Source organism: Ammodytes marinus, assembly GCF_949987685.1.
Source record: "Ammodytes marinus genome assembly, chromosome: 11".
NCBI lineage: Eukaryota > Metazoa > Chordata > Actinopteri > Uranoscopiformes > Ammodytidae > Ammodytes > Ammodytes marinus.
This window is the reverse complement of record NC_137215.1, coordinates 7,434,683-7,460,219: the sequence shown is the minus strand read 5'-3', so window position 1 is coordinate 7,460,219 and position 25,537 is coordinate 7,434,683. Positions and strand designations below refer to the sequence as shown.

At 42.2% G+C, this 25,537-nt stretch overlaps 1 protein-coding gene across 1 annotated transcript in view; it reads left to right on the top strand.

Annotated features, from left to right (window-relative positions):
* The window catches only part of lrmda (leucine rich melanocyte differentiation associated), a 208,152-nt gene extending 188,057 nt beyond the window's left edge, over positions 1-20,095 (top strand). Inside the window, exon 7 of the mRNA XM_080037431.1 lies at positions 18,820-20,095. Within this exon, the coding sequence (XP_079893557.1) occupies positions 18,820-18,899 (80 nt within the window). The 3' untranslated portion in view covers positions 18,900-20,095. The remainder of the gene's footprint in view (positions 1-18,819) is intronic.
* The last annotated feature ends 5,442 nt before the right edge of the window (positions 20,096-25,537 follow it).

The following is a 25,537-nucleotide window of genomic DNA, read 5'->3' as shown; positions in this document are numbered from 1 at the left end:
TAAAAAAGAAGAAAAAACCTGCAAGAGTTAAAGTCCATGTGTGATCACTGATGGCTTACCTCATGTAACTGCACCGATAGTGTTGTTGTAATAACTCAGAATCCCTCATGGGGGGGGGGGGGTGACATAAGTTACACACTATAGCTTTAACTAAGATTTCACATGTAAACATATAATAATCTCATTAGATGCATTCATCTACATCTAACTACCAAACGACAGTATGTATGAAGTATGAAAAACAAGTTTCACAATGTTAAAATGGTGCATACATGTTAATGTAGTAATGATCAATTGATTACTATAAATCTCCCACCGGTGACAAAAAAACATGACATCAATTGCTTAAGAAGCTTAACATTCAGTCCCATCGATGTATTCTTTGGGGAGGTAATAGCTCCGGCTGCACAGCACAGCACATCACATTATTGGTATATACTGCCCTGTGTATGAGGACAGGCTCTACTTCCTTTATGTGAGTCAGATGATGTGATATTATTCCTCCCAGGAGTGGATTGGCTTCGGCGACATGAATATCCATTAAAGCCGGCCCATGGAGATGGATGAGGCGAGAGGGGACGAGGTAAACTGGGCCCTGCAATCCCTCACCGCGCCTTCACATAACACTGCACTGTCCGCATCCAAAGTGATGAGAGCTCTTTTTTTTCTGGAGGCAGGCCTGTCCTTGTTATTACTAGCCCGAGAAATCACCTCTACCGTTTTTTTTTCTCCTTCAGAAGTATGGGGGCTAGATTAAAATGCCGGTATAACCTCCTCAACTTCCGTGACAGGCTTAACTGCCGAACTCTGACGCCGCCCCGGCTCTAAACTGCTTTGAGAAAAGCTGCCATCCACCAAGTGTCATTATCCCGCCGTTATCGGGCTGGCACTCCTCTCACAGGGGTGTGAATAATTCTGTTTGTGCTGGCTTTTGGGGAGAGATGTCAGTGACACTATTGTTTTTACCTTTGCCGTTTGATGTAGCTGAAAGAGTCTCCTGAGTGTCTTGAGTTCTTAAACTGATGTTGGATGTACAAAGCCTTAAAAAAAACTTAAAGTGAAAAGATAGGGACTGTCAGCTTTCTGAGCTATTCCGAGATATTTGTTTCTTAGTTCTTCTTACTTGTGCTATAAAAGTAAATATGTCTCCCTGTGATACTCTGCCTTTAATAAGGGGATGTTTCAGAGTCAGGTTTTTAAACGATGCCGGAATTGTTTTGACTAAAGTGATCCAAGCGGTTTCATTATGATGCTACAAAGAGTTCACAGATCCTATTAGACGTGTTCTGTCTTAAATGTTATTAAGCCTGAAGTCACTGTGCAGATTAATACGTCGCCGCAGTTTTGTTACAAACACCTATATAACTTTTTAATAGACGTGAAGCATCTCCAAACACTGAGCCCTCAAAAGCTTGTGATCATACTTTTTGAACTCCTCCATCCATTACCGTTGAAATACGATGATTGCAAACTTTGAACCGTTTTCACAGCGGCAGGGAAAATATGTTGCCTCTTAAATCTTCACCGTCCGTGACCGTTGCAGACAAACCTTTGTTATTTATGACGATACAAACCCAAACTGGACTCGCCCATTCATTTTCTGCCGCGGCACAAGCAGACAGAAGTTTGAAGCAATACGTTGACTTTTAGTCCAAACGTGTCAGAGCGATAGACAAGGACATGGGTCTCTGCCAGACAGGCCCCAGTACAGCCCTGTTGGAAAAAAACACACCACTGCTGGTGCTCTGGACCTTGAACCACTTCCCAGTTGCGCTGGTCATTTTCAGGAGAGTATAGCAGAACATAAATCACCCAAAGTGGATAGGTCTCAATGCTTGAATCAACTCTGACCATTCTGGTATTGCTAATGCAGCTATACACTATTATTCATTTTTCCCCACCATGATTTGTAGTTGTGGTTCGGGAACAACTGAGATGTGGGCCCGTGCTTTTTTCCAGTTGTGCTTTCAGTCAGAAGTTGGAGCATGTTTCTGTAGTTTTTCATGGGTTTTTCCAAAGGTAAGAGAGTCCATCATAGTCATTTGGGGATGGGGGTTAGCTGCCAGATGGTTTTGGATATTTTTACAGCAGGATGGATGTTGGGTCCAGCAGTTTTCTTCTGTGTCAGTACCCCTTGAAACAAATTGCTTGGGTGAGCAGGCGGAGTCTGTCTGTGTGAGGGGGGCTCGCTACCCTTCATCCTGATGAATAGCAGCTAACATGCTGGCAGATGCTGGACAACTTGTCATGCTACCGGCGGACAGCATCGGACCTCAATAAGTCCTTGTGGCTTCGTAATTATTGTACTATATATATATATGCCCGGGATGTTTACACAGAGATACACCAATGGCTCATATATTTAGATAGTAGGATACAGAAAGTTAACCAAATTTGATGCAGCACTTGATAAATATATGTGTCCTGTTGGTTTACGTCGGATCGTATGTCTTAATCAAGGTGTATTTAATACATTCTATTTTGAGTAGAGTGAAGATCATAATTCTAGGGGTAACTGATCTCACGCGGTAATCATTCAAGATGAAACCCTGCCTTAATGCTAGTCTGGTTAATGGCTCCAACAAATTAGATTCCAATTCACTCGGTGGCCAGTTCATCAGGCAGGGTGACAACACATTCTGCATGGCCTACCAGCTGTGCCGCATCACTAAACCTTTCTGTCAGGCATGATCGTAACAGAGCTATTCATGCCAGGGTTTTACTAATATGCAGTGAGAAAAGGCCCCAGCAGTGATAATTTACACAGGAACATAAAGTGGTCTCCTGTTAGAGGACCCGGCTCCAAGTGGCAATCACACACTTAAACAGCTATACCTTCCCTGGTTAGCCATGTCGTTCAGTATATGAGCACAAACATGCAAATGGTTGTGTTTGTATAGAAAGACGTGCAAATACATATCCTCATTTGCACGCCATGTGGAACCAGTGCACTGGGACTGTTTGTTCAGTTTTAGCCATAATTTCTGATAGTTACATTATTATTAATTTATCATAATGTGGATATATTTTGGACATATGTTGCATTGAGAAATATCTTGAGAATTGGGGCTATTGAGCCATAAATAGACATTCATAGTTACGATCAATGCAGTTGTAAAAAAACACTTTTTTAATTTCATTTATTTTGTGTGAAGATGAGGATACCTTATATTTTCCCGAGGGCCTTTATAAGCTTAATGGACTTGAGTGAATTTGAAAATATTGGGTCATACGTTTTTGTGTTTTCAAAGCCACACTGCACATGTGCAGATGTTACTAAATTAGAAACAAGATGGTGATATCCACAATCGCATAAACACGTCAAGTGCAGTGTTGAATGTGTTGTGGAGTCATCAAAATAGGGCATTTGTCTGCAACCGATGTTTCTCCAGAGCATTGTGGCTCCTGAAACATCAGGCACACAAACACACACACACACACTCATTCCCAGGTACCCCTGTCTGCTCCAAGGCTATTGTGCTGGAAAGAGCCGAACTCATCTGTCAATTACGGTAAGCTCCATTGGGCCATTGTCTAAACTGTTTTCTCACTCACTGGTGAATCCAGTGATTTATTGTCAACTGCCTCGGCATCAATATACAATTGGGAGACACTAAGCCGTGATGTCTAAACACAAACTATTGTCAGAGTATCAGCATAGCTCACATTAAGTGCCATTTAGATTATTCATTGCATCGGGCTGTAAGAAGAAGGCCATTATCCCATACACGGAGATTCCCAAGTCCTGTGGATCTGTGCCTCTGTTTGCTTCACATTCACTCCTCATCCGAATGAACAACGTCGAAGCTGAACTAAATACAGACACAGTGACGAAAATGTCTTGGGTCAGCTTTTCCTGCCCTGCCTTGAAGCCCCAAAAGGTCATATGGATATGAGTGTCAGAGCTATTTAGTTCTTACCATATACAATATATTATGGGAAGCTTTGGTTACAGAAAGAAGCAGGGTCCCCGTACTGGCATCAACATTCAAGCTCAAACCACAATGAAAAGAGCGAGGTCACTAAGGAGGCTAGGAAGTCCAAAACAACCTTTTAATCCGTCACTTTGATTTGCTGATTAAGTCCCCTTAAACAGACGGAGCAGGTTTCTCTGTCCCGGTAATACGGGCGGACAAGTTATTTCACCATCATAATTTGATTGGTAGATAGTCTCTGGCATGCTATGTCACTGCAGCGCAAGATGATTGGATTGACTGAGTCATTTTGGTCAAACGTGAATTCATATCCCATATTGTTGTGATTCAAAAGTCTGTTTGCCTCAAAATAATCAGGCATTTCAAAAACTAACCTTTCAGAACTGGTAGACATCAAAAAACCATATTATATCCGCTCGGAAATATGTTATTCTTTGATAATGCTTTTGTGTACAGCATACATGTGGTATTTGAACCCATGAGCAGAATGTTATGTAGTGTTGTAATGTAATTTCTTTATTTAAAAATGTGGCAAATGTAAGGGAGTAAGAAGTAAATCTCATTAGGAATCTAAAAGATTTTAAAAAATAGTAAAAAAAAATAGTATTTTAGTGCAAAAAAAAGTAGAACATTTCCATTCTTTGTTGTGTTGAGTGCTCGGAGACCCTCTAAAGACAGCTAAAATATGTCTCTCCATTTGACACCATTACAGAGTGTTAACACGTAACCTTTGGCAGCGCCGGCCAAACCGCTCGGCACCATTTCAGGCACAGTCTTCTGCAGAGGCGGTTCTGGGCTAAGGGTTTGGACGAGGCATGATATATTAGATAAAGTGAAGTGAACATGTTCAAATGTCTGGCGGTGTGATTCTTTGTTTGCACACTAGTGACCCTGAGATGCAGTGTCTCAGGGCTAGCCAATTGTTTGTATGGTGCCCTCTGATCCACTGTGTTCCTGCTAAAAAAATAACAAGCATGGTTAATTTTGCATTATTCCCTCATGGTAAACAAAAAATTCAAGTGAATACATTGCTCCATAAGATTACTCCTACTGTATAATTTTGGTATACCATTGCGTGTGCTATTGTTTATCTCCGTGTAGCCGCTGAAAGAATGATATTAAGATAACCTTGGGAGAGATATGCGATAACACAGCCATGGGCATCTGTCCTTCCTACCAGCACTAACCCACTGTGACATTTTGGCTGAGGAACAACTCAAGCTACAGTACTAACAGCTTTATTTCGACGTTTTATACAATACTTGAAGGGGAAAGCTTTTTTTGTTTGTTTGTTATTGTACAGTCCCCTGGGTCAGCTCTGTAGTGTGATATGCTGTTAGCCATTTAGACTGTGGCGAGGTAATCCTGACAAATACAATGAACAAATCAAGGATATATTAGCGCTGTGATGTGCAGTCGATAATATTTGGCTTCATTAATTCCCATGGCCTGAGATGACACCCGGCCCCCCTATTAGGTTTTGAAATCTCATCCCCTCTTCTCCTCTGTACCTCAGCTGTGGCTCAACCGAGCAGCCAAGCAGATAATACGCTCTGAGCTCTGAAACATGTACCATTATAATTAGCTTTGTCAGGTCCTAGCCCCCTACAACCCTCATGCAGATAATATGATAATATGTCTTCATAACCGGCTGACCTTACATGCTCAATATTTCTCCCCTTATGAAGATTACATGTCAATAAAGTAATTGAGTCCCGGGGTGTGTGGCAAGTGAAGATTTAGGTTATTGGACTTTTCGGGGGCAGTGATGTACGAGCGTTATTATTCTACCTGTCAGGAGCTGCGCAAAGGGGGGGCTGGGGACAGTCCGAGAGTGTCACTGGGTGTGGAGGGGTGGGGGAAGAGGAGTGGAAAGAGAGAGGGAGACAGAGATAAGGCGAGAGAGGGAGGGAGGGAGAGTGAGAGAGACAGAAATGAAGAGAGAGAGGCGAAAGGGAGAGCAGAAGAGGTGAGATAATTTCTCACAAGGGGTGGGGGGGGACAGATCCACACTTAATCATTCCCTCTTACCTTCATCTATGTGTCTACCCCCTCCCCTTACACTCACTCTCTGCATATGAACAGGGGATATGTCATATTAATTAGGAGGAGTAGAGTAACATTGAGCCATCCGTCTGCACTGGCGGGGGGGGAACACAGGGATGCATGACATTTTTCCGACACAACACAGAAGAGCCATCATCACCTCTGCCTCACACCCGATTGGCTACCGTTGTTGGTTCATCACTTCCAATTCTTCAGGCAATGCAAACGACGGCACGGATTTTGACACAACATCGTTTTGAGCAGTGTGTGATGTCACAGAGAATGTATTTTTCATTCTTTCATACTTCAACCTCATATGAACAGTATGTGTTGGGTTTACATGCATGCTTGCTTACTGCTAGGGCTGACATTTTCTGTAAATAATGTACAATGAAGCTTTGACTAAAATGTTCTATATTTATAAGAACCACACACATCCATCAACATTTCCATGAACGTGTCAATCTGCTCATTTTCATCAGCGATCCTTTGATATAACCCAATACACCAATACAATACAGAATACACTGTAAAAACAAGTTGTATTTATGTCAATGCTGTATATACAGTTAACAGGTGCAAATGAATACATTAGATGCATTTTTACATCTTGTCAAAAGGATAAGCCAAGTGAGTAACAATTACAGGAAATTGTAATACAGATGATGAGAACATTTACTATATGCAAAGGTATAACCATATATATTGTCTTACAAACATATTTTAAAAGTTTGGATTTTATTCAGTAACCTAGTCTGTAAATGCAAAACCTATATTCAAGTAAAACCTGTGCACCTGTGTAGTTTGATCTTTACTTTTTTCTTTCATTTCCCTTTTCTTGCCACATATTGTAACAAATGGTGCTAAATGCCATATGTCAAGGCTCTGTTTTGTCCATCATAATTTGACTGTCAGTGCTAGAGACGGAGGAAATGGGATGTGAAAATGAGCGTGGTCGATTGAAGTCCAACAATGAAGGTTACACACATTTTTAGCTGTGTGTGAGTGAGAGAGAGAGAGAGTGAGTGAGAGAGAGAGAGAGAGAGACAATGGCAGGGTGGTGGGGAGAGCAATGTTAAAGGATATTTTACCATGTCCTTTTGGATTAGGCCTTAGAGATTGATATCTTCCAGTCAGATGAAACTCTGATGTGAGTGATCCAGCCCCTCCATCATTGTGACATGTGACTCTTGGCTAACGCTCATCCGTGTTGATGGGCACGCCCCTCTATATGCCACGAGGGTGGCCTTGGCTATAACATACCCACCTTCCTCTCTCTCTCTCTCTCTCTCTCTCTCTCTCTCTCTCTCTCACCATCTCTGTCCACCCCTCACTCTACCATCCATGTTCTTTTATTTCTATTGCCCTTCTCCCCTTGTTTTCTGTCACCATGTCATGTCCAATCACTGTCCGGCTGGCCAGGCACACGGTCGGGCACGGCATTCGGAGCAGGAGCCCCAGGTAGAGAACTGCCTAACAGGCATCAGGATGGGGCACTGGAATGACTCTAATAACGGGGTCCCCGCGTGGCCCCAGACAAGGCCAGTCAGTTAGCAATAGGGCCGGGGAATGGTAGAGTAATAAGTGTTTGATGTCTGAAAAGGGGGGTGGGCGGGGAGGAGGAAGTGTGAAGGAGCACAGCCCAAACCCTGGTGCACTACCGGTCAGGCAAGACAGGTGCAGTCAGCCAGAGGTCTTAGGGGGAATGACTGTGGAACAAGACGTCGGATTAGTATTGATAGGTGTCATGCCGAAGGTTGTCGGGGCTGTTTGTTTAAGAGAGTGTCTTGTAATTGATGTCTAGCTCACACAAGAAAGGAGAAGCTTAGAGGACAACCCCAATGTGCCTGGTGCTGTGTGAAAGGCAAGAATTGTTTTACGAGACTACCATTGTCAATTTTATGGTGTGATGAAGGACTAAAATATTGCCACAACGCACAATGCCTGTGTTATCCGTGGATGTTTTGTTTTTTTAATGCGTGTGTAAAACTTCCAGCAGCAGTTCCTCTGAACATGGGCTAAATTTGTGTGGCCATCTTTTGATTTGATGGAAATTGCCAGTGACAGGTAGCGAGGTGCCATTTTGTCCACCGGTGCGTGAAGTCCATCGTTGTCTGTGTAGTTGAAGTTTAGTTAACACGGCACTTAGCTAGGACTGACATTGCTTTAGAGCCAGACAAACACTGTCATTGTCATGTCATATATCGGTTTTGCTAACCAATTTCTGATGTTTTCCTCGCTGAGTGCATAGCTGAGAGCTTTGAGAATCTTTTTCATTTATTTATTTACAATTGTCTCATTCAGTTAGACAGAGTTTTCTGTGCCCTCTAAGCATAAACTGTATTTCAACCCCTGGACACATTTTCAGCCCTGATATCAGAAGGGAATTAGGTGTTTGCCCGGGCAGCGGCGGGCACCTTCCACTGATAAAGCCCACCGCTGTCCTTTTCTAGTATGGCTATCTAGTAACAAGCTACTTCTCCTTTGAACAGTTTTATGTGGTTGTAATTGACCTGACAATGGGGTTCATTATGCAGTCCCTTTCATGCTGTTTTGCCTGATAATTATTATTTAATGTGTTCAGATGGAGAGCATCATTAATTCATCCCTTCCTCCAATGTCAAAGAGATGAACAGTGAAGTTATCACTCTCTGGTGATTAATATTACGCTCTTTTGTTATTGAATCCTGTCCCAGTGATTAAAGCGTCATTGAGTGACTTCGCCAAGCCGCCCTTATTAACGGCGTCATTACCGAAACACAGGCCCAAACCCTCTAATTGCGATTTTCACTTTTTTTTTCCCCCTTTCTATTTTTGCGGTCCGAGATTTGAACCACTTATCTGTGCTTTTTTTCTTTTAATTAGAAAACCCTGGGTGTAATGAAGAACACAATCGATCAGTGTCAGTGGCGTGCGGTGTGCGTGTGTGATGTGTGGGGGATTTGTGATCCACATGTTGACGGAGAAAATGAGCACTCGTGATTACTGGCGTCATTAGTGGGTTTTCATGATGTGCCCTTAAGGGTACACCAACCCTTTTTTTAATAACTAAAGCAGTATAATAACCGGTTTGACATTATTGTGCTTACTGTATATTACTTTTTCATACCCAAGATGTGTGTTGTCAGTGAGTTAGCTAGATGATGGTGGATGCCTTGTGAAAAAAATGCGCATCCGAGGGGACTTACGTAGTAGGACTTTGTAAACTGTCTGAGTCCCCCGCCCTTAAACCAACCCCCTCTCCCTTATCTCTGGCTCCAGAGCTACTCCGACCAGAGTTCTCTCCTGCTCTATGTGGAATAAATGTCACAGAAATTAATTTTGCCACTTTTTTTTCTCATTAGACCCCCCCTTCCCTCCCCTCCCCTCCCCACCACAACGTTAATCTTTTTTCTTCAGTCAAAATTGATGTGCCCCAGAATTCAATTTCCTTTCTCATCCTCATAACAGTGGAAAGTACAAAAGACTGATAGACATTCATCTGGTTATAACTGTAACTCACCCATCAATGAATAATGCCATCCCCAATTTAAAGTGTTTGATTATAGCCATTTAGTGAACTGACAGTGATGGAGTGGCATTTTGACATGACTGATACACGCGGTATGCATTCCACCGCATGTCTCATTATGTTTAATTCTGCATGTCAAAGGAATGTGTTTGTTCAGTCTGTCAATATTGACCTTAATCACACGGCCGGTCTTCTATTTTCATAACAGTAGCTCTCAGCTGCTGAAGCACATAAGAAAACATACAGAATGTGTTATTGTTGCACTTTATAGAGAATCATGTGGCAAAATCAACCTGGTATTGATCAGAGCTGGTTGAGCCACGACCTAGCAAGCCTCCCCTGACAGCCTATCAGCCTGTGGCCATAGCAAATCTTTCAACTCTCCATCTCCCACACACACAAACACATACATACACAGACACACACAGACAGACACACACACACACACACACACACACACACACACACACACACACACACACACACACACACACACACACACACACACACAATTTATATCCTTTGTTGGCCCAATGTGTGTTGTTTTTATCTGAGTCATGCACACAGTCCCATCTCTCCCCCCTCTATGTCAGTATAACTTTTGGACCTTTCCACCCCCATAACTTAACACAATGAATTAAATCCCTTGGATGTGTTTGTATAGATTGTGTGTAAGTGTATATAAATACATATATAAACTGTGGTAGAGGAACAGGAGGTTTGAATGGGTGACAGACTAACCAGTGACTGACTGACAGAAAGTCTACAACATAGTGAGAGGTATTTGGAAAGTCATGACATCCAGGCCTCATCAAATGTCAACAGAGAAAAGCACCAGTTATGTTGTCTTTCTCCAGTGTATCAGACAGGCTTACCATTATGTGGGATTGTAAAGCCAAGACTGTTATTGCAAATTATAATCAATTCAGCAACTGATAGCTAATTGTGGACGCTGTGTGTTTTTTTTAGTGTTCATTTAAAGCTACCGAATGTTTTACTGCCCTGTGTGCCTTGCTATGCACTCTTGGCTCGTTAGAGTACTTCTTCTGTTGTAAGCAGTATAATCCCCCCTCCTTCCCTCCCTCCCTCCTGTCTCTCCTGCCCTTCTTCCATCCCTCTTTCTCTCTGCCTTGTCCCCAGCCTCTGCCTGGGGTGAAAAATGGGGCGCATTTCCCTGATAGCCTGTGTGGATGTGGAGAGTATAAATGGCTAATGAATTACAGATGAACATTGACGCAAATTAATCTTCCTGATGTCCCAGGGTTATATGGCAGCTATTTAAAAGTTTAATCAATACGCTGAAGTTGAGAACATGCAGGCGCTGCAGTTGTTTGGCTGCAGTAAACAGCCCAGGAGGGGGGGAAAACGGGGGAAGGCCCGAGCTCAGGGGCATGCATCATAATGACAGCTATTTATGTTTAATGGACTAAATATTTCTCATTGGTAAGAGGACAAATGTCACTTTAATTTTTTGAAAACTACCAAGGGGTTTTTTTTGAGAGAGACGGGTGACACCTCAGCTGTTAAAATGGTGAACTAATTGACAGAGGAGTCTATTAGTAGAGTAAAGATGAGGTAAGGATGGATTTACTTTCAACACGTCATATTAAGCCTTCACTTCTGTTCTGAGAAATGTGCATCGTAAAAATGATAATAAGATGGTCTTCATGGCGGTGCCGTCAATATGTTTTACTTAAGTGGCTTTCCCTCAAGCTCTATTTTTTTCTCACTACTACTCTCCCCCCCCCCCTCACTCATGCACACACACACTAAAGATATATATTTTTTTTAAATCGACGTTTGGTCACTACATTTAAGTGATAACAATGACAGTATAATATCATTAAAAAATTAATAAATGCAAAAGAAGTAGTATCAAGTAGATACATCTAGATCATTCTAGATGTGGTAAATCAGACTCAGTTTTCCAGGACAAAAATTTCACCGACAAAAAAAAAATTAAGCAAAAATGGTGTCAATCAAATGATAGAAAATGTTCCAATGCAAAATAACATAGATAGATAGATAGATAGATAGATAGATAGATAGATAGATAGATAGATAGATAGATAGATAGATAGATAGATAGATAGATAGATAGATAGATAGATAGATAGATAGATAGATAGATAGATAGATACATACATACATAGATAGATAGATAGATAGATAGATAGATAGATAGATAGATAGATAGATAGATAGATAGATACATACATAGATAGATACATACATAGATAGATAGATATATAGATAGCCTCCACTCTCCATATTCTGTTAAATCAAGCGTAGAGCAAATGCATATTCCCACATTCCATATGAGACTTCACCTTTAGTTATTGTGCATGTTCTAATTCTAAGACACACACAGACCACACCCTATCCAGCATACCAATACCAAGTGAAAACAATTCAATTTCTCCCTCTTTGGCAATGTGCTGTGTGTGTGTGCCAGGCCAGCCCTCTTTCTGAGTACATAGGCTCAATCGCAGTCCACTGGCTGTTGGTTTATTGGTCGCGGGGGGGTTATCTATCTGCAGGGCCTCCCTATAGAGAGGAGGTGGTGACTCCATCTCATGACGTTGGGGCTGAACTGATAAAAGGACAGGCCGGAGATGGATCGTGTCCACAATAATAGCCCTGGCTCACAGCAACCTACGCCCCAAGCTCATAAGTCACTCTCCCACCAACTCTTATGGATGCCTGGACCAAGCTCCATCTTGACCCCCAACCCCCACCTACCTGCCCGCCCGCCAGTGTTTTTTTTTCTTCAACCCTTGCAGATAATACAGAAAGTGTAATTGCCTTCTTAATTGCATTTTTCTTTTCCTTATTGCATTTTTCCCCAGATTGATGGTAGCACTGATGGAATTTGCGGCTAAGTGGCCAAACTAGCGAGTAGGGACAGAAAAGAGGATGATAAATACAGCAAACAAGTTGTATTTAAATAGAGGAATCAAAGCTAGTAAATAAGAGAGTAAAGAGAAGGTGTGAGAAACAGAGTGGGAGCAGTTGAGACGAGAGGGGAGGATAGATGTGGAGAAGGAGGCAGGGCGAGAAAACTAGGAGTGGAGGGAGTGGATTCATGCCGAGAATAGATAACCTTGATGTTAAAAGCTACATCCGACGGATGTGTCTCTCTGTGACATATTGATGGCCCTTGAAAAGAGTCAAGCTGATTGTATGCAGGGAACAATCATTAAACCCACTCCATCTCCCTCCTCTCTCTCCCTATCCCTCTCTCTCTCTCTTCCTTCTCTGTGTGTGTGTGTGTGTGTGTGTGTGTGTGTGTGTGTGTGTGTGTGTGTGTGTGTGTGTGTGTGTGTGTGTGTGTGTGTGCGTGTGCGTGTGCGTGTGCGTGTGCGTGTGCGTGTGCGTGTGCGTGTGTGTGTGTGTGTGTGCGTGTGTGTGTATACGTGTATGTGTGCTGATTAAATGCAGTTTTTAAGGCAGGGTATGTGGGTAAACATGGATAGGAATCCCTACAGGTACACTTAGATGAATATTAGTAGAGTGTTCACACCCCAGGAAGTGTATAACTGTCTTATAATCATTAGTATGACTACCGGTACTTTAGATTTGCCACATTTAGGAAATTGTGCCATGAATTTGTCTCTTGTCAGATGATAGTGTATCTTTAACTGGCTAGGAGAAACTTGTGTTAAGGTAGAAAAATAACTAGATATATACAAAGGATTGAACACTATGACATTTAAGCTTTTGAGAAACAGCGAAAAGAGGTACCACTTTACAATAAGGTATACAGAATTTTAGTAACTACTACATAGTTATGCCTTACCTAGGTTTGTTTTGTTTAGTCTTTTTGCTTTTTTAGTAACTACTACATAGTTATGCATTACCTGGCTACTACATAGGTATTTTTTTTCAGTAACTACTGCATAGTTATGCATTACCTACTACTGCTTTCGACACAGTTGACTCAACATATTACTAGATCGACTTGCAAACTGGGTTGGACTTTCTGGAACTGTACTTAACTGTACTGGTTTGATCCTATTTAAAGGGGAGAGACTTTTATGTTTCAATAAGCAATTTCACATCTGAGCGAACAAATATTGAATGCGGGGTCCCCCAAGGTTACATTCTTGGGCCTCTTCTGTTTAACATCTGCATGCTCCTATAGCTCAGATTATGAATAAGAACAAATTATGCTACCATAATGGTATGCAGACAACACACACATTTACATAACCATATCACCAGGAGACTATAGTCCGATACAAGCACTGAGTAGGCACATTAAACAAATGAATGATTGGATGTGCCAACATTTTCTTCAATAAAACAACGACAAAACTGAAGTAATTGTCTTTGGTGCCAAAGATGAACAATTAAAAGTCAGCGCAGCTTAAATCTGTTTTGTTAGAAACCACATAGCAAGCCAGAAATATTGTCATAGACTCAGACATGAATTTCAGGAAACACATTAAATAACTTAATAAGTCAGCCTACTACCACCTTTAAAAACAGAATTAAACGGCTTATGTCTCAGCAAGATTTAGAAAAACTTGTCCATGCATTTATCTTTAGTAGACTTGACTACTGTAAGAGTGTCCTTGCAGGCCTTCCAAAAAAATCTATCAGACAGCTTCAGCTAATTCAGAACACTGCTGCTCGAGTCCTCACTAGGACCAAAAAAGTGGATCACATTACCCCAGTTCTGAGGTCTTTACACTGGTTTCCTGTCACTCAAATAATTGATTTCAAAATATTGATGTTGGTTTATAAAGCCCTAAATGGTTTAGGGCCAAAATAAATTACTGATCTGCTGATACGTTATGAGCCGTCCAGAGCCCTTAGGTCGTCTGGGACAGGTCTACTTACAGTCCCTAGAGTTAGGACTAAACCAGGAGAAGCAGCTTTTAGTTGTTATGCACCAAATATCTGGAACAAACTCCCAGAGAACTTGAGGTCTGCTGCAACTCTCAGCTCTTTTAAATCAAGTCTGTAGACTTTTCTGTTTCCATTTTAACCTGTAATTTTTATTTTATTTAAATGTTCTATTTCTATTCATTCACTTTTAAATGTTTTATTTCTATGCATTCACTTTTCTAATGTGTATTATGTATTTTAATCTTGCCCCTGTAAAGCACTTTGAATGGCCTTGTGTCTGAATTGTGCTATATAAATAAACTTGCCTTGCCTTGCTACATTAATAACTACTACCTGTAATAGTTACTACAATTTTGTGTACCTTATTGTTAAGTGTACCTAAAAAAAACAATGTTTGAAAATTGACTGTGTAGCTAAGGCTAGTGGAACATAGCGCCAGACAGCAGCTACTTTGAAATCTCAGGAAATACTGAATGACCGACACAGTATTGATCAACAACTTGTAAACCTCTCCTTATATATTAGGGTCATTTTATATAACAACGCAATAAAGTTTCAATGATTGCACCTTTGACAGAACTTGAGTTGTTGCAGAGATACCTTTAGTGGCCTTCAGTAATGTATAGAGCACATTTATTTATCTATTTTAATTTTATTTTTTTGTAACCTTTATTTATACAACTGAATCCCATTGAGACCGGAGACTCTTTTGCAAGGGAGACCTGTTCCCATTTACACGTTACCATTCACACATACATTCATACACCGATAGCAGGCTCACTGGCGACATTCACAGGAGGCAAGGTGGGTGAAGTGTCTTGCCCAAGGACACAACAACCATGACACAAGAGGCAGGGCAGGGATCAAACCCGCCAACCCTTCCCAATTATTATACTTGATAGATAAAAAAATCACACACAAAAAAACGTTTGTTATCATATGCGTGGATTTAATAGTGGAGCCCTGTACATAGGAGGCTTTGTACTGCCGACTAACTCACACTGTTAGAGTGGCCTATCCAGCCCCCGTAGAGAGGACATGCTTTGGGGGTAATCAGCTCTGAGACAGACCAGACCTACACTGCAGCATTCACCTAGAGAAAAGATACAAGATATACAGACTGTACAGGGCTTTAATAAAGACAAGAGGGTTCGCTAGCTATACTCCCCTTAAAAACAACAAGGTGCTGTGTGACATATGCAGAACAAAGGCCTGATTGTTCCTGCACCGGGGCCATGATGGAAACATTAGCCTCCAACTCACTCTGTTAATCTGTCACCATAATAGCTTCCCCCCACTGTTTCTCACTGTGTGTGCTCTGTTTTTGCGTGATAAAACTGCGAATGGGTTTTGTGATAATGTGTATATAGTTAAGAAGAGTGTGTGTTAGGGTTGATTCAGTTGTGTTCATCCATGGCTTGGGATGCACAGATGATATCGTAGACCATTGCGTTTGACACTGTGTACCACTTGTTATTAAGTAACAGTTCATCAGGCAAGAAACCCCACAGGCGCAGAAGGCGTTATGTAAGAGTGAGTGTGCCTTAGTTACTCCCTTTCTCCGTCTCCAACCCAACCCATCTTTCTCCTGGTTTATCTCGTAATAAGAGCAAGCTCCTCGCTGTGAAGGGCGCCCGGCGAGCCAGAATGTGTTTATGCACACAATGTATCTACAGTAGAGCTAGTGGAGTCAGGCCAGGTTGCAAAAAAGAAAAGAAAATGAAGACACATTCATGCACTTCTTCTTCACCCACTGGGAAAGCAGACCTCATTCCTGTTCTTTGTTCTCTTCTTTCCCTTAAAGGTATAATATGTAGTTTCAGAGGAGGGGGATTTGTTTACATTTGCCGATCCTTCAGTTAGTTTAAAAAACAGATTAACTCTACATGTAATGTTAGTATTGAATAAGTCTATCATAAATCAAAAGGAAATTATTTTGAGGCATCTGGAACCAAAGTTAAGACTAAGAATATGTTTGTTAACAAAACTACGGGGCCCTGCTGCTGTAAACAACAACGGTGAAACCAAAACTTTAAAGGTAGCTTTTTTAACTTCAAACAGTGTTTGTTTATTCAGTGAGAATATACATTGAAAAATGTTCACTTCTCTGACACACATAAAGTTAACAAAATGCACCTTTTAATATACACCTTTTAATATAGAGCTATCTCTTCTAAAGGCATGCTGTTGAGAGAGCTACAGGTCACACATCCCCAGAGCTTTTCCGATTGGAGAATGTCTCAATGCTGTTTCCCCTCTATATAAAATCCTTCTCAGTCCCCCATGGGCAAGTGACGAGCTCAGCCGAGTGTGAAGGCTTGAGGGGCCTTTAGCTTTAGTTCCCTCATCTGTGAAGGTTATATCTCTGAAAGGGGCTTTTTCGTTGCAACCTACAAATATATCCCCTCTGGGTTATGTCTGCTAGGTATATAGCCTTGCTCCTGGTACCTCAGTGGGTAATCTCTTTAAAGGGGGCCCCACTCCTGGGGAGAGAGAGAGAGAGAGAGTGAGTGAGTTTTTTTTTTCTTTTTCTCGCCGGGTATAAGCTGTGAATATTGTGAAGGGCCCCGGACGGCGGCCCCATGTGATCAGAGCGCTGTGAGACAACCACCAAGTCCTGTGGTGTCAAGCCAAAGTCTCCAGCCGTGGCACCTATATCCCCAGGCAAATCACTGCAGCTGGAATCCCCCCTCCCCTCCCCTCACCCATCTCCCCATTTCCCCCCAACCTCCTCACTGTGAGAGAAGCACACACACACACACACACACACACACACACACACACACACACACACACACACACACACACACACACAAGCGAACACACATACACACGTAATATGTATCCCTCACACACCGTGGGGAGCAGGCAGGCATGGAGCTGGTCCCGGATTTTATCGGAGGTGACAGCTCCTCACACTTCAGTGTTTGGATCACCTCAAGTAGCTCGGGCTATGAGGGGGAAATGAGCACTGCTCCACTACAAAGTCCAGATTTAGATTGACTGAGCTTGTCCTCGGGCCTGTGGGCTGCTGCTGCTGCTGCTGTACTCTGCTCCTCTGCCTGACAGAACACCCACTACTGCTGCGAGGGACTGGTGTGTGCGTGTGTGTGTGTGTGTGTGTGTGTGTGTGTGTGTGTGTGTGTGTATGTCATATGTGCACGGTTGTGTGTGTGCGTGTGTGACTTGGTAGAAGCCTACTTTGAAGAGTCAGAGAGAGTGTGGGGGGGAAGAGAGCGATGTGTCAGGTTTGGTTAGAATTGAGGGTGGCATCAGAATATGCTTGGCACTAATATGGCACCAGTATCTCTGTCCCCGTCTCTGCTTTCTGTCACTTAGTTGCCATTCTCTCCCCGCCCTTGACAATGTCTCTTTGGATTATGTGATTGGACTTAGCGCTTTGAGCAGCCCTCATCCCCTCTCTGCGACACCGCCTCTCTCTACCCATAAGTCTCTCCTTTTCTTGCCCCTGTCTTTGGCCCTCTCACACACACACACACACACACACGCCACCGCCACCCTCCTTCCTCCCATAATGCACTTGATGTCTATTTAAAAAGCCTGGCGAAAGCTGTATCTGTTCTGCTGTCGTGAGGATCATTGACAGCACTAATGCCACTTGTCCTTGCCTCATTTGGGGAGAGGTGACACCTAGCCGCAGCCCGCCACATTCATCAAGTGGCAGTAGTGGGAAGCTATGCTGTGACATCAGAGACAGAACAGACCAGAACACACACACACACACACACAGCTCTGGGCAGCCCTATATCCCCGGTGCACAGCTTTGTTGTAAATGTAATTCCCAAGGGCTTGTTTTTTACTGAACGCACACTGTTCATTCGGTAAAGTAGAAAGCAAATATTTCATTTCTATCTATGTAATCTAATAACATACAGACTCATTTTGACTTTCATTTGGATTTATGTTCTAGTGTGACTATAGTTTTGGTCATTTAATCTCATTCTGCTTTGACTTTGTTTCCCCATTTTTTCAGTTTCAGCAAATTAAATTAGATGTCTTCACTCCAAACTGTCCTGTATTATCTGGTGTGTGTCATTACCCCTTTACATGTATATAAACAAATACACATGGACGTGCCACACCCATGCCTGCTGATTGTTGAGTAATAGCTTGCTGTGATCTGTGATGGTTTGGTGTGTCAGTGTGAATCAGTTTGTACGCTGGTAGCTGACTTGCTGTCGTCACTCATCTTGTCAAAGACAACTGTGTTTTCAGTTATGGTCTTTTTAACACCATGAACCTTAAACACATTCATTTTAGTTTCCAAGCAATACAGTCCAAATGGTAACTGCCTTTTGATGATCCGGGTACATAAATACAGCCAGGTGTAAACATGGTCAAACTACAGTCTCTACAGTCCTAAGCCTCCCATGTTAAGATGCTACAAAAATGTTTTGTTATTGACTTTGGAAACTACATGCATGACCTACGCTACTCTCTTTCTGTTTGCAGGTGTATTCGCTAAGTGTCGCTACATCTACTACGGCAAGCACTCGGAAGGCAACAGATTCATCCGCAACGACCAACTCTGAGGGACATGATTCATGATGGATTTTAACAGAAAACGAGAGAGGATCAAATCAATCTCTTATTTATTGAAACCACCGGTGATATTTTGTTGTCACCTCGTCTCCCACTGGAAAAAAAATAAGATTTAAAACGTAATCAAAAAGATGTTGTGATGGTTATGTAAGAGGAATGTTTTTTTCTTTCAGTTTTTTTTAGCTTTTAAAGTTTGTATTTCAGCCCCATAGTTACGGCCTCCTCTGCCTCTGCCTGCCTCCAGCTCACAGTCAGAGTTGACACTCCCACTGACATGATTGCCTCCAAGCATCAGCATCTGCACAACTCCAGAGACACACACAAACACACACACACACACACAAGGACAGTCTCTTCCTCTGCCTCTCTCTCTCCCTCCCTCTCTCTCTTTCTCTTACACACACTCGGTGACAAACAGACCAAGCCAATTGCATCCTTCTCTTTGACAGCCATGATGGATCACCCGTCCACTACCGCCACTAATCAAGGGTGAAAGGGGTGACGGTCACACACCTGGGGCCTGACATGGACTCATCTCTCTCCTTCTCTCTTTCTCTCTCCCTCTCTCTTTTTTACTCACACACTAGTAGACACATAACTGCTGTTTAAAACGTTAAGACATTGGGAAGACATAACAAGCCCGAGTCCAAACGTGAGGCATGATCAGTTTAGGCCGCAACAGAGTGCAGGATGCTTTTCCCTCTATTGATTCAATGAATTGCATTGAATCTATTTCAATCTTAGTGTAGACGAGTAGATGAGCAATGATTTGATCAGTTTTTATTAAATGTGTGTATATAATAGCAGGTGCTGTTTTCAGCAGCTTTTTAAAAGTAAAAATACATTCCAATATCATGCTTTAACGAAGCCAATTGTCCATTCCAATATCAGCTTTAACCTAAGCCAAGTATGCATTCCAGGTGTATTATTATGTATTTTGGTGCCATGTTTCTTATGTTATTTTGCCTTTCCCATTGTTCGTCTTCAACCCTCAACTTCATACTGAACATTTCCTTTAATTCATTTCATTGCACTGAGATGCTTTGCATCAAGCTTTTATACACAGTCTTCAAAAATGGCATTGATTTTACACAGTTTGATATGATTGTATTTTCTTATCGCAACAACTTAAGTTAAACGGCAGGCTTATTTTTTTTTACATCTTATCTGAACTTCTGTTGCTATAGCTGATCTCATGTAAAATGATATTAGCTGGTTGTCTTCAAATGATTAAAAAGGCTTTAACTGACGTGTGTCTCTTGTCAAATTGATACAGAGCTCAAAGTACTTCCATAGGAGCTTTCAAAGAGATGCACAATGTTTCCTAATGATCAAATGTCACATTCATAGTGAAGCCTATAGAGTCACTTGACTTTATGATAGTGCTTTGTTAGTCATCATTACAACTGGCTAATGTGCTGAGGCCTGATTACATTACCTCATACTTAAGAGGTGAAGTAGCTGATTGCTTAATAAACCCTGGCGTTGATATAAAGAGGAGAGGCTTGCTGTATTTAGGTACTTGATAGAAACCATGTTGAGCTCCAGTCCAGCATGTCAATCATCCACAGACAGATGAAGGAAAGGTCAGAGATAGCCTCATGCATTGTTTGTGCACAATGTCTATCTGTTTATTTCTTATTTATAAACTTAAAAATGTGTGCTACTTTTGCTAGATTGTGTGCCTACACGTGGGAGTATGCATGCCTGCTTGCTTGCATGTGTTTATACTCCACTTCCTTACAGGACTTGTGTGACCACATTCCAGCTGACATGCCGTTCAGGAGCCTGGTCACTAGTGCCGGCGTTTCAAACTGACAAGGTTTATTTGTCTGTGTTTTGATATGCTCCGAGGAAAGTGGGCCTGACAGCCGGAGAAGGCAGGAAGAGGGGAGCCACAACAAGTCCCCCCCCCCCCTCCCCGCACGACACAAAATGTCATCCTTCCCCTGGCTGCGGCGCGCGCCCAGCCATCCTGCTGAAAAGAGCAGACATTTAAAACTTTGTGACATGTGTCACAGGCGCTGCCATTGAGCCAGTGCCACTGATGGAGCTGGAATTGACAGGCCCCGAGCCACCGGCGCTGGTTGGGGGACACACCGAGTTTGGTGCGTGTCACTTCCTATCCTCGTCAGGGACGCATCCCGAGCTGCCATGCCAACACAAACTGCATTATGGGATGGGCGTGGAGTGCCAGAGCCGGTTGACATATGCTTGACGTGCGCCTTGAATGGCATGAACGGGACGCCTGGGCATCACGGACAGTAGATTAATTAAGGTGTGAGCCACATATCTACCTGTAGGCCATGCCATCCTTGACCCTCCTTGCTGCTGCTTCTTGGGAACTTCCTGACTGAACAAATGGCACGCACTTCATCAGAGCAGATCAGTGACATTCTGCTACAGTAGCCCTGCAGGCTCCTCTACCAGCCATAGAACTGTACCTTTAAAAAAAAAAGTTTTGTGTGTATCCATGCTTGTTTTAGCCACAGCTGAAAGTCTGGGTACAGTATGTATAGGTCACTCTGGAAATGTAAGTTACAATATAATACAATACAAAATGTTTAATTATAGATATCATCATAAACCAGTTGATTACACACATCATCTACAACAATTTTCTTTCAGAAATGTTTCTGACTAATTACGGTGTGTAAATGTGCATCTCTTTAAAAAACAAAATGACGTTGACACTGTGTGTTCTCACAGCAAAAAAACTATACCATATACATTTATATGAAATGCATAATGTATTTTGTGTTGTAATTGTCACACCATATTTCAACATGTTCAGATGTTAAACTGTATACTCTCTGATCTCTATATTACATTGGTTTCGAAGCACAAATTCACCTCCCCAAAAGGCACAGTAGCGTGTGACCCCCTGTCAAAAGAACGGAGGGCCGATCACCCCGTCACTACACATCAGCCCACAAGCCCAGATGACTGATTGGCATGAGCTAATGCAAATTTACAAGGAGGCAGGGGGAGAGGGGGACAAAAAGGACTTGTCTTTATGAGTGACAAGTGGCCACTGATAGCAGAGCAGCAAACAGGATGGGGTGAGATTTAGATTTAACTGTCCCCTTGGCTGTAGAAATCCTTCTGCCCCTCACACCTTCCATATATCCCTCTCTCTCTCTCTCTCTCTCTCTCCCTCTCTCTCTATCTGACATACAGACTCTCTCTCCTGCACCTGAAGACATTTGGCAGCACATTGCCGTCTCACTTGATCCCGAGAAGGGCGAGGGAGGGGTGAAGGAGGGGAAGTGGCCCTTATTTCCGGGCCCGGCCTTAGATGAGTAGCATTTGTCATTGGGGGTTGTGCTGTAGTAATTAGCTTGTCAGTGGGCACCAGGCTGAGCTGGCTCTTTCCTGCTAAGAAAGATGGACAGACTGACACGGGAGCTGACAGCCAGTCGATAATGTGGCAATTAATGTCATAAATAATTCCACTGCCAATTATATCAAAATGGACTCTGTTCTTTCACAGGGGCCCTGCCACTTCCTTATCATTTCCTCTGATAAGGGGAACAACCGTCTTCATCTCCACCTCCCTATAATTATGGGGCTTTTTATATGGAAATACAACACTGGCCACTCTCTCTCCACATGTCTGTAGCAAAATGGGGTGAAAGGGGAAAGAGGGAGACGTGGACAATATATGTAAGATGCTAATAGATCTGTGTTTAGCGCCCTTAACCTTCTGCTATCTCAAAGGGTCAGATAGCAAGGCCACGAGGCATTCCAAATGTCATTGGCAATGTACAAAAAGAAAAAAATAATAACTTGATTTAAAAAATGAAGACAATTATGTGAGAGAGATCGATGTTGTAAAGGTTGCAAAAGCTTAACCAACAGTGAGAATATTGATCCTGACGCCCCATCACTTGGTGGGAAAAATTATATCCAATTCTGTGTCTTGAAGATGCAGGTCAATCAATCGCAGCGAGCGAGAATACACGATGAGCCGGTTATCAGCAAGGGCTCACTGAATAGTAAACGCGCCGCATATTGGAGAGGGGAAATATGAAAGGGGAGAAGTGGGAATTTGCTTTGAAATGCTTATTATCCGCATCAAACCGGGCCTGTTTCCTTTCGGGATCATTTGTCTCGACAAGTGACTCAAGTCAGCGTGAATGGTCCCCATCAGCCTGACACTAAACTCTTCCTGTGAAACATATGAGCAAATAAAGTGAGCTCAGCACATGTAAAAAGGCCCTCCTAATGCATTGTAAAACAGCCTTAAACACATCAGATGTATCCTCGGGACGCGAAGGTCGCTCCCGATTGGTAATATATGGCCCGTGCTGAGAAGTCTCAAGGTCGCGTCAGATTTCGCCTACATAATGTATGATTTCCCGTTACTCTTACAGACTCCAATCATGCCCCGCGAGCCTTGATATGAAAATTTCACTAAGTAAATCAACCACCTCGCTGGCATTTCTATTACCCCTCTGTGTGCACTGACAGAGAAGATGAATAACGCTAAATAATAACACGTGGTGATAAATCAAGTTTACTACTCGTAGGGAGAAAAGCAGCGGCGGATGTAAAATCGTTAGCTGTTTTTCTCTTTTCTTTTTTTGTTGTTATTCTTTCATCTTGCCTATATGGATTTAACTTCAGATTTATTTTAATTTTTTTTCAGTTTGTTGTGCGTGTGTGTGTAAATGTGTCCTTTGTACTTTATGGAGATGAGTGTGTCACTCCTGCGCTTGTCACTGTCATCTTGTTAGATTGTGTGGGTAATTATTGTGTCATTTATTGCACGAGAATTGCTTGCTTTGAATAAGGCAGTTAAATGACCCTGTTAGCATGATTAATTTAACCATCCTGAGGGGCTGCAAAGTCGCGGTCTCATGAATATTAATTATTGTCAGTGTCAGTGCTAAATATTGTACAACAACAATGCAACATGTTTTGGTTTTGGTTTTGGTTTTGAAGTGAAACATTGTTTGATGCAATTTTTGAGTGAGTATTTTGACTCTTTGTTCCTGATTAACAATCACTTTCTCCAAATTGTCTTTTAACCATATCACATTGATGTACAGACAGTGGCAGAGCATTTGTAAAATACAATTCTTTTCAATGGCTGCATGTTTTCAGATTAATATTTTATAAAACAGACACTTTCTCTATTATTACTTCAGCTACTTCATCAAAACTAAAACTATATCTATTTGGCAGGGAACAGACATACAGTGATTATGCATAATTGTATGCAGAGGACATGCAATGTTTGCATTTTAATGTCCACACCCTAAGGCCCTACAGCTCATACTTGACACAAATCATCAGCCATTGATTTTACACGCTTGACTTAAACAATCAAACCATTTCAAAAGGAAATCCCTAGAAAACATTGACATTTACTTATTTTCTATACCACATCCTGAGGGTGGTTGACTGTGTGTGTGTGTGTGTGTGTGTGTGTGTGTGTGTGTGTGTGTGTGTGTGTGTGTGTGTGTGTGTGTGTGTGTGTGTGTGTGTGTTATCTGTGAACTGGAAGTGAGCTAGAAAAGCAGAAAAAAAAACCCTCAGGAGAGACATGATTTTTCCCACATGGGCAATTTTGTACGACTCCGTTGAGCCACGAGAGAATACTTGAACAACCAGTGTACTGTACATTGAGCCAAGTGATGTGTACCTATAATACTGCACCAATCATGTCACGCCCAGGCAGTGGAACTGGCTGTTGCAGACATTATATGTGACTGTCACTATGGATCACCACAGGAAGCCTATAGCAGTGGATGCTGAAATTACACTCAACCCACTTCAAAACGGAGATGATTATTTCCCATGAACGTCTTTGAACTGTAAACAATGGCCATACATTTCATATGAATGCACACGTTACGGGCCCCACATTGGTTGTGACCTGAGGGAGGTCTAGTGTGTGTATGCGTGTGTGTGTGTATGTGTGTGTGTCTTGCGTGTCAGGCTTGCTTGGTGGTATTTCCTGCGGCGTCCCGATCCCTATCTCGCAGACCCTCTCTGGAGGGGCCTCCTCTCAAAAGGCTCGACTTTAGCCTTGACCAATGACAGTGACATATAGAAGCAGTCAATTTTCTGACACAAGCCGGTGACTAATTGTGAGTAAAAGGTGAGGGAGCTCTGTTCTGGGGCCATTCTTAAAGACATGGAGATCCAGCCCCCAGCTCCCCACCCCCTGGGTATATGGGCTTAGCACAAAATGAAAATCCTTGAATCATGAATACTCTGAAGGTGAACAGCTATTTACTGTCTGCAGCCAATCTTGTTTTTTTATGGAAGTAATATTAGTGGTCAGACAGGGAGCTCATGTTTTAAGTATTTTTATTATTCCCTCTCTGGAGATGGAATTTAAAGCTAGCCTTTGGACCTTCAATTGTCTTCTGTGGTGTTGCAACTTGTCTATTCGAAAAATTTGAAATCCATGAAAAGCACGTAATTATGAATGGGCAGCAACATTTGAGGTAGGCTTTCCTCTGGGATCATATATTTATAAATAAAATTGATGTGTTTTTTTTTGCAGCTGTAAAGGTAAATAGGGGAACACTCTAAAGACATTACATTCATTAAATCAATCAATGTTTCAAGTCTAGTGAATATGACTGTACGTGAAGCTTCTATTAAAAACTGA